Consider the following 9,702-nt stretch of genomic DNA (forward strand, 5'->3'; position numbering starts at 1 on the left):
AGGTTACTGGGTTAAGTTAACATCTGTATTACTTTAAGCTACATTATTATATATATATATGATTATATTTCCATAACAAAAGCCATCAACAATGCAGACGACTGTCCACTGTGGCTCTACGCTTCTCCAGGAGTGAATGTTGTTTGTTGGGACTTTGAAGCAATTAAGTGGTTCCCTTATCTAGGACATTTTTGACCAATATGTATAATATGATTGGTTTTGATTTTGTAAAGTGCCTCGAGGTGACAAGAAGTGCTGGGCACGTTACTATAGTTTAAACTAAAAGGAGATATTGTGATTTTTTTATTTTCTTTTTTTGGTTACTGAAAGGGATAAAAAAAAGGTTAAGTCAGTGGCGTTTACCCACATAGGTGCAAAATATTTCTGTAAATGTTTTGTTGTGTGCAAAGCTAAAATAAAAATATAGGTAAAAATTCATAAATCAAAGGTGGGAAATAAACCACACACAATCATTTTCATGCTTCAAAGGTTTATTTTTGCAAGGCCAAAGAAAAAAAGAAAGTTTGTCTTAAATGAAAATTTTTATACCCAGTCTGCTCTAATTAGAAAGAAGAAAACCACCTGTGCTGTTTATTTGTGGCTGTATTCACTGGGTACCATTAAAGAGAAAATACATTAAGCAAAGGAGCAGAAAGAGTTTTGAGGATAGCCACAAGGCTGTAAAAGGGCAGGTTAACAGAAACACGTAACAAGGATCTTCGGCTGGATTCTGTTTTAAGCATCTTTGTGAACCTCAGACTGATCAGACTTTCTTGGCGCAGACAGAAGGAAGACGGACAGAACAGGTCTGGTCATCCCAGCACTTTTCACCTTTGATCAAGAGAACAAATCAGTCAACTTCACAGAAACAAAACCCTGAAGGGTTCTACAGTAATTATGGGAAAGGTTGATATTTTCATCTTTTTATGTCCCCCCAAAAATCAATATAAGCTCATGAATTCAATCTAATAAATGTATGTTTATGATATCTAAAAAGTTTACATAAAGGCTAAACCAGTCATTTTACCATCTGAAAAAAACACACTCATGTGAGATGGTCTTTTACCTGAATAGTTCATCTGCAAACAGTGCTGCCTGCCCCAATGATTATCAGGCTGGTTATGACACCAGTTTGTGTAGTGCAGAGGCCTTCCATCGCTCCAAAACCAAATGCTCGGCTGAAAGAAAAAATTCAGTAGATGACATGTTTCATCAAATGTTTCACAAAATACTTAATATATAAACTTTACTGGTTAAAATACCTCCTGTACATTAGTGCCTCCAATCCATGTTCTTCCGGACCCGTAAGTTGCCGTTCTTATCAGAGACTGAACCTGATGGTACTCGTTCGTGTCATGAACTGATGCCAGGTTTGCTCCCATGGACAGACAGTATCTCTACAGACAAACACACCATGATGTGGAGAATTAGTAGCTGGGTGTTGTAAATAAATAACTTTGAAACAAGAGAGAGTGAAAGAAAATGAAAGCACAATCACCTCAGCTCTAGCCCAAGACATGTGTCTGGAAACATAGCGAAAGCAGCGATTGTTGATTGGAGACCAGCCGGGAGGACAAGAAGATCTCTGGACCAAGTCAACTTCTTCTGATGACAAACAGATGAAGATTCTCGGTTAAAGTAAACTGATGTTCCATTAGTCTTGTATTGACTTTATTTTGTGAAAGGTTATGACATCCCGTCACAAAATAAAATCTAATGTATTAAAAGAGATTAAATAGTAATAATAATAATAAAGTTAAATTAGTTTGTCACAATTAGTAATAAGACAACTTGATTGGTTTTGTTTAAAATTGTTTCTCAGTTAAAGACCCAGAGACACAGTAGTTTTACATGTTGTATGCAAGCATCAGGGAATATATTTTAAGATAAGTCTACTGCATAATCTGAAGATGACACAAGGAGACATAAATATTCTATTTACTATGGATTAGTTAGGGTTCCTAATCCTCACTCTGAGGAAATAAACCACTGACAGAAAAGACCCACTGACCTGGATCAGTGGAGCCATCATCTGGTTCAGCTGTGGACATTATAAACAGGAGTTAGTGAAATTCTTTGTGTCTTAGTCTCGCTACATAAGTTGAATACTTAAGAAGTGCTCACTGTCAGCTCTGGTCTGAGCCATCACAGAGAAAACCAGGACACACACAGCCAGCAGCTTCATGATGAGGGGATGAGATGATGCAGATTTCAATACTTAAATCAAGTAAATATAAAGCAAACATGTTAAGAACCTTCAGTCTCATAATGTTGAAAAAGATAAACAGAAATGTTATCAGCCAACCTGATGCAGAAGGATCTGTTTCCTGAATCAGCCAGCAACAGTTTACCTTCACCATGGAATCACAGGCTACTTATAGAGCTTCTAAACATGCCATCATCCACAAAATGGGGAAATGACACAAAGTAATTCTGTAGAATGTCACTCCTTGATCAGATCTGGTTCTGAACTTGTCTCGTAATTAAGCATAGACCAAAATCTAGAAATTATATTTTGTGTCATTCATGGCTGCAGGAAGGGTTTTTGCAATGCTGTTATAGGAGGAGGAACGTAATGTGTGTCCTTTATCACCTCATAACCTTTTCACCCTACGCAGCTCTCTGGTCGAGTCAAAAGTTCTCGCTCCTCGTTCTCCGACCCCAGGCAGCAGGTCATTGAACCAAACCGTCCGGTTCCACTTCCCCTTTTCTTCTCAGTAGATTTCCTGTAGCTAGCAGCTGGTCTTGAGATTAAAACCTGCTAATGTCCCCTCTTGCAAATTGAAAACTAAATGAGACAGAGCTTTCTCTTCTGTGGCTCCAAGACCCTGGAACTCCCTTAATTGGTCTCTGAGGTCTTCAAACTCAGTGGTTTCCTGTAAAAGCCAGCTAAAAAAATGTAGCTTTTTAAAGTTGCTTTTGTTTATTCTTTTTCTTGTATTTTTTTACCATTTATTTGTGAAGCACTTTGTTATCTTTATCTTGAAAGGTGCTTTATACATAAAGTTTACCAAAATGGAAAACTTTATGGAAACACACTAAAAAAGTGCCTCTGAATTATATCAATAAAATGGCAAATTGTAAGTATGCAAGGGTAACCCAGGGCTCACCCTGACTACTGTGTGGGTTACAGTCCTGATGCAGTTCCAGGTTGGATGCAACCTGGAACTGCATATTAGAGAAACAGCCAGCTGCAATGTTTGCGAGAGCAGAATTTCATGTGGTCCTTTCTGTTGCTGCCCCTCATAAATGAATAAAAACAGCTACAGTTTTTGTTTTCTAGGGAACAAATCGTTATCTGTGCTCATAAATATCATATTTCATCCTCCAAAATACCCTTTCCTTGTGCTTCTGTGTTGACTTTTTGTTAATACTAGTCAAGTTAGTGTAAGTTGTTGAGTTGATTTTATTCTCAAATTCACCTGAAGTTTCTCCTGTCTAGCGCCTCACCTTTCCCTGTTTGGCTTGTGAAATTTGCCAGCATGTTCCAGGAGCCGCTGTGGCATCCAATCAGACTTCTTTCTTGCATATTTTTGTGCCGTGCCGCATGGCTGATATGAGTGGACAATTTAATTTTCAATCATTTGGGTTCCTTGCAGTGATGGAATAACCTTGCCTGCAAGCTGAATTCTCACAGTATTTGTGTGTTCAAAAACACACAAGAATCCATTTTGTACCACTTCCGCATCAACCATTTGTGTCTGAACCAAAAACGATCTGGGCCATTCACATTGCCGTATTTTGGTTTTAAGGCGGGGCATAGTGCTGTGATGCAAGCAAAAAAAGTTGAGCCAACAGACTTAGACTTAGACAACTTTATTTTATCATTTTGTATGCACAGAGTGCGTACAGAACGAAAATTAGTTGCATACAGCTTGTAAATTGCAGTAAAATAAAAAAAAATCAAAAAAGGTGCAGCAGTGATTTAAAAGTAAACAACTGAAATGTAAACAATGCAGGAGAAGTCACAGTGTACAGGTGAGTATCCAAACCAGCGCAAGCATGGCTGCACTGCCATGATTGCTTTGGAGAAGGTGCATGTAGCTCCTGCTATCACATCTGATTTATAAACATCCACAATTTCTTCTTTGCAGTACAATAGCAAGAAGCACCTTGACTAGCTTACCTTGTTGGGGTTTTTCGTGACTTCTGCTGTTTTAATTTGATACCATGATTGACTAAAACCAACCTTTGGTAGGTGGGCACTAGGTCTCAGTTCATGGACCGCGGAACGCATTTCAAATTGGTCGGGCCCATCATTCCGGCGCGCATGCGCGAAAAACCTGGATGAAAGTGAACTACCAATTTATTAAACTTTTTTTTCTGACGTTCCAGCACACACGCCCCGTATTTATTTCCACTTACAATCATTATATTACAGCTAACACAATATTTACAGAATAAAAATACTTTAAAAAGAAAAGTCAAACTCACCCCTGCTCTAAATATTCCCGAAAAAGTGTCTCTGTCTGTCATTATGCTGGATGAAGTCCCTGGCTATCCTCAAAGCATCCACTGTGGTCAAAAGATCCCTGTGTGTGTGGGCGCACATCAAGCTATTTAGTCTTTTCTGGGTCATTGTTGATCTCAGATAGGTCTTGATACGACGGAGGGACGAGAAACACCTCTCAGCACTTGCAGTGGGCACAGCCTTAAAGCTAGCTAAGCTAACGAAGCAAACAAAGTAGCGGTCATTTTGTTTACATCACATGACACAATCAGCCAATAGGGTAGTTCACGCGTGACGTCAGCGCTACGTCCAGGTCTGGCGTGTAGGCACAAACAGTACTGTTCTCGTCTACTACATGACAAAACGGGTGATTTAGAGCGTACTTTTAGTTCGTTTATTTCTGGAATCTAAACAATGCCTACGACTTGTTGTGCTCCCGGTTGCACAGAGAGGCATTCCAAATCATTGGATGTACGTTTCTGTCGTTTACTGAAGGAGGAAGGACGAAGAAAGAAATGGATATTTTCAATGAAAAGAGCGCAGGCAGACACTCCCAATGGACTGGGGGAGCCATCATATTACGACAGAATTTGCAGTCTACACTTCATCTCCGGTAAATACAACTTAATTCTGCTCTAGTCATTGTTCTACTTAAATAGCGGCGGAGGGGAGGTGGCGATCGCTACACGGGCCGGAGAAGCGGCTGTCTGGCCCTACCGGTTCCGCGGTCCTTGTCTCACTTCACCCAATCAGCTTGGAGAGTTCTGCTCGTTTTCCCAAATGGATTCAAAGGTAGTAGTCCCATATTGATAAACTGCAGAACATAGAATGCTACACATTATCAGTCTGGCTTGCTAGGTTAGCAACCTCGTCTCATGAGCAAAAACACATCTAACAGAGGCCCCACAAGTCAAAACTTCTGTCACACTATACTACTATAACCACCGCCAAACAGTGTTAGAATTATTATTTTTTATATATATATATATATATATATATATATATATATATATATATATATATATATATATATATATATATATATATTAAAAGTTAAATGTTTGAACGGTTTGCTTTAGATAGCACTTATGGTTCATTGGTGCTTTGAAAAAACATCTGCTTGTAATTTGAACTGCATTTCATGCTGCTTAGTTGTTAACATCTAAATTTAGGGTAAAAAAGATTTAATGCACCTTGATTACAACTCGGCAACTCTGACCTCAACATTCAAGATGGCAGCCACTTTAAGAAAAAAAAGCACTCATAGCTGTGTGTTTCTTGTTTTATCAGTTTGTTTTAATGAGTTGTACATAGTTTCAATCAAACCAAACAAAAACATTATGTCGAATATGCCAAGAAGAAAACTTGGCCTTGATAACAATGTGTCAAAGAAACCAAAGAATCCAAAAGCATCAACTGAAGAGCAGCTTGTTTAGAATGTCTCACTCTGGAGGAACTTAGCACACAACACACTGCGTTCGGATTATTATTTTTTAGCAACTCCAGAGATGGCAGCACTGGACTAGGAGAAGCATTTGAAGCATTTACGGAACAAACTGTAATGATTTGTGTAGCGATGAACTCAGACTTCCACCAGACGCAGTCGTTATCCCTTTTGTGGAGTTTATTAAAGGAATGAGTTTAACAGGCAAACAGACAGGTTCCAGGCTACTGATGCTTCCCATACAAAAAAGCTGGGCAGATTTAAAAAAAAAAACAAAGAACAGGTCAGACAGAATGCAGGATGGCTCTTACCATTGAAATGGTCGTGGTGATAATGAAGTCCCGGCAACAGACAGAAAACAAAGAGGGGTTTAAATAGGCGGGCCGACACAGTAACAGGGAGGGACTAATTAACCAAAACCCAGGTGGAAATAATTAAGGGAGCAAACAGGACAAGTCTAAGGATAAAAATAAACCTAAACAGAACAAACTAAAAACAGAAGAACAGGCTATGACTAAAAGTGATAACAACCACAGGGCAAACCAAAACACTACACCAACAAAACGAGGACCCAGACAAGACAAAAATCAAAACAGCAAGATAACCAAAGACAAGAGAAAAACAAAAACCAGAACTATACTCAGAATATTACACAAACCCATAGAACCTGAAGCAAAAACAGAAAAAGAGCGTCAAGGGGCCACAAACAACAAATTCATCATTTAATCACAATGATGACATATTGATGTGCTTGCAGTTCTTTTACAGACAATAGCTGAACATTTTAATATATTGTATTGCTTTAAACATGTTGGTAAATAATCTGACAAATCTACTGCAAAAATATATTAATGTAAATTCAAAACCGATACAAAATCCTAAAACCACATATATTGAACTTTTTCTGCTTGCATTTACTATTAATCTTGATTCAACCATTGAAGGAAAGGTTGAAGTTGAATTTTTTTGGAATCTCACTGAATGAGGAATCAAGATTTTTCTGTCATCAGTTTTTCCATCCTGAACTTTGGAGAACCTTTGACTGGAATTTACAGTGGATTTTTTTGTAATACTCATTGGTTCACTTGTTTTGTTAATTGTCCAAGTTATGTTTCCAGCTTACCTGCAATTGAAATTACAAGGCCAATTACAAAGAACCCCAATATAGCTGCACTGATAATGAGCCCAGTCTTGGGGTCACCTTTCTTATAACCTTGGGAAATTAAAATAAAATAGAAAATTAAATTGAGTAAAATCATAATTTGGTCACCTTCACTCAGAAGCAAATTTGGGTGTTTGCATTCATTACTAAATTTCACTTGATTAAAAACAAGCATTTTCAAAGAATAAAGCTTTTCATAAAACCAAAAAGAAGAGATTTAAGATATATCAAGAAATTGTGTACCTCCCTGTCAATAAGAAAACATATGAGACTCTTAAATGGCTCTAATCTACATTGATCTACAGATACATTTTCTGCAAAATTCACACCATTTTTTTAACTAAAAAAAAAATTTGAAAAACCTAATTCAAGTGATTTTTGTGTTAGAAACATACTGGGTGCCTTCATCTTGCTGATTCCAGCCTATTTAGAAAATAGTTTGCCCACCCATGTTACAGTCTTTTACCTTAACAAGAATGTCAAAGATTAAAACATAAATTTCTTTCTGCGTCTTCCCGTTGTGCCCACTCATATTTCAAACCTCTTTATATCAGGGCATGTTATGCATATTCATTTTTACACATTGTAGTACTTTCAGAGAACAAAAGCATTATTTACTTTCTGCTCTTTACTATCTAATGTTTTACATTTAGATGCATGTGTAAAATGTGATAAATCTTGTCAGTGTAGTGTTAGAGATCAAAACACATTTTCCCCCTTGAGATGTATGATATGAAAATGTTACCATTATAATAGTAATATGGTCTCCAGCGTCTTTCAGTCTCAGTCTGATTATGTTGTCCTGCCAGAGTTGTCCAATTGAGGTCTGTGAAATTGTGTGCAGATGTAGAAGCTGGTGAAAAAAATGATATAAGAATACAGATAGGGACGAATAGCTAAAAAAATTAAAACAGTGGGCATATTTAACACGAAGACAGTAATAGCAAGACATAACTAAATTCACTGATTAAAGGAACTTTTTTACAAACCATAATAACCCCTTAACTATATTGTCAACTTACATAGATGAATCTAATGGATGATACAGTTTGATTAAAATTTTTGTTTAATTGACCAACATCAAGTTGTGCATATTTGGGAGTAAAATAACACAATGTCTAAATTTTTTTTTAGAAATAAAGTTCTAAAAAGGGAACCTTGTATTTTTAGTCGCCTCTCTTTTCTCTCTTGCCCTTAATAAAATTGTTTTCAACCAGTCACCTCCGCCTACAGCTGTTCTGTGAAGACCTCGGGGGATTTATCATCGAACATCAGTAAAGCATCAAAACCTGAGCTCATTCCATTATCTGATCATTCAACATACAGTACTACCATTGTATCAGTTGTGGAATGTATTACCTTTGATTCGTTTTTTAGTACACATTTATGAAGGTATAACATGCTTTTAATATGCAATATATTTGCTTTGAGGCCGTGTCTGTTTGTCAGAAGAATAGAATGTGAATAGATTAAGGTTAAACGAGCTGTTTACGAGCAAAAGTATCAGGAGAGAGTTTCAAGGCCAGTCCTAGGCAGTGGGAAAGAACAGCACATGCAGCAGGAGGAAACAACAAGAGAAGATAGTTATTAGGGAGTAAGATAGCAATAAGATGTGTGCGTCATTCATTGTGTGACCTTGTATAATCTATGTTCTAACTTTAAAAAAAAACTAGCCTGAGCGGGAGAGAGAGTCAGAGTTGCTGCCCGCAGAGGCTGTCTGGTGCACTTCTCCCTTTGCAAAGGTGAAAGGGAATTCTACGTCCATTGGCTGGATTATTATATTAAAGTCCTGCAAACGACTTAACGAACCCGGGGAAGCAGATGGATTTAACACTCTGATTACCCCGTATGTTCCTAACAGAGCACTTCGCTCTCCGACTGCAGGTCTGCTGGTGGTTCCTAGAGTCTCTAAAAGTAGAATAGGAGGCAGATCCTTTAGCTATCAGGCTCCTCTCCTGTGGAACCTACTCCCAGTTTTGGTTCATGAGACAGACACCCCGTCTACTTTTAAGACTAATCTTAAAACTTTCCTTTTTGACAAAGCTTATAGTTAGAGTGGCTCATGTTACCCTGAGCTACCTCTATAGTTATGCTGCTATAGGCTTAGGCTACTAGAGGACATCAGGGCCTATTTTTCTCACTCTATTGAGTTCTACTGTTCTACAATCTGCATTGCTTGTTATATTGGCTTTTAACTTTTTCTTCTCTGTCATTTTTTTTTCATAGTAGGTACACCTGGTCTGGTGTTCTGACATCATCCAGGGAAGACAGATCATCCACTATTACCATATGACATAGGACAGATTCCTGGGTCAATGTGAGCTTCTGTGCTTTCTGTGTCTCTGCTCTGTCTTCTCTAAGCTCCAGTGGGTTGAGGCAGATGACCGTTCACACTGAGCCTGGTTCTGGTTCTGCTGGAGGTTCTCCTCCCTGTTAAAGGGGAGTTTTCCTCTCCACTGTCGCTTCATGCATGCTCAGTTTGAGGGATTGGTGCAAAGCCAACAACAATGCAGACGACTGTCCACTGTGGCTCTATGCTTCTCCAGGAGGAGTGAATGCTGCTTGGAGAGACTTGATCTCCAAGCAGATGCTCTCCGCCTCTCTGCCTACTCGGACGCTCTTTTCTCTGCTCCCTGCTTGCTTGCA

The 9,702-nt window shown here is 38.3% G+C and overlaps 1 protein-coding gene across 1 annotated transcript; it reads right to left on the reverse strand.

The window, feature by feature from the left end:
• Positions 1 to 496: 496 nt before the first annotated feature.
• LOC118558702 (type-2 ice-structuring protein-like) lies at positions 497 to 2,588 on the reverse strand. Its single transcript, XM_036129248.1, has 7 exons — positions 2,306 to 2,588; positions 2,125 to 2,217; positions 2,012 to 2,041; positions 1,499 to 1,605; positions 1,263 to 1,397; positions 1,067 to 1,178; positions 497 to 831 (listed from the first exon to the last, which is right to left on the reverse strand). Exons 1-7 carry the CDS (start codon positions 2,358 to 2,360, stop codon positions 764 to 766), a joined length of 600 nt encoding a protein of 199 aa, XP_035985141.1. The 5' UTR covers positions 2,361 to 2,588; the 3' UTR covers positions 497 to 763.
• Between the last annotated feature and the right edge of the window lie 7,114 nt (positions 2,589 to 9,702).

Source organism: Fundulus heteroclitus, unplaced genomic scaffold (assembly GCF_011125445.2).
Source record: "Fundulus heteroclitus isolate FHET01 unplaced genomic scaffold, MU-UCD_Fhet_4.1 scaffold_149, whole genome shotgun sequence".
NCBI classification, from domain to species: domain Eukaryota; kingdom Metazoa; phylum Chordata; class Actinopteri; order Cyprinodontiformes; family Fundulidae; genus Fundulus; species Fundulus heteroclitus.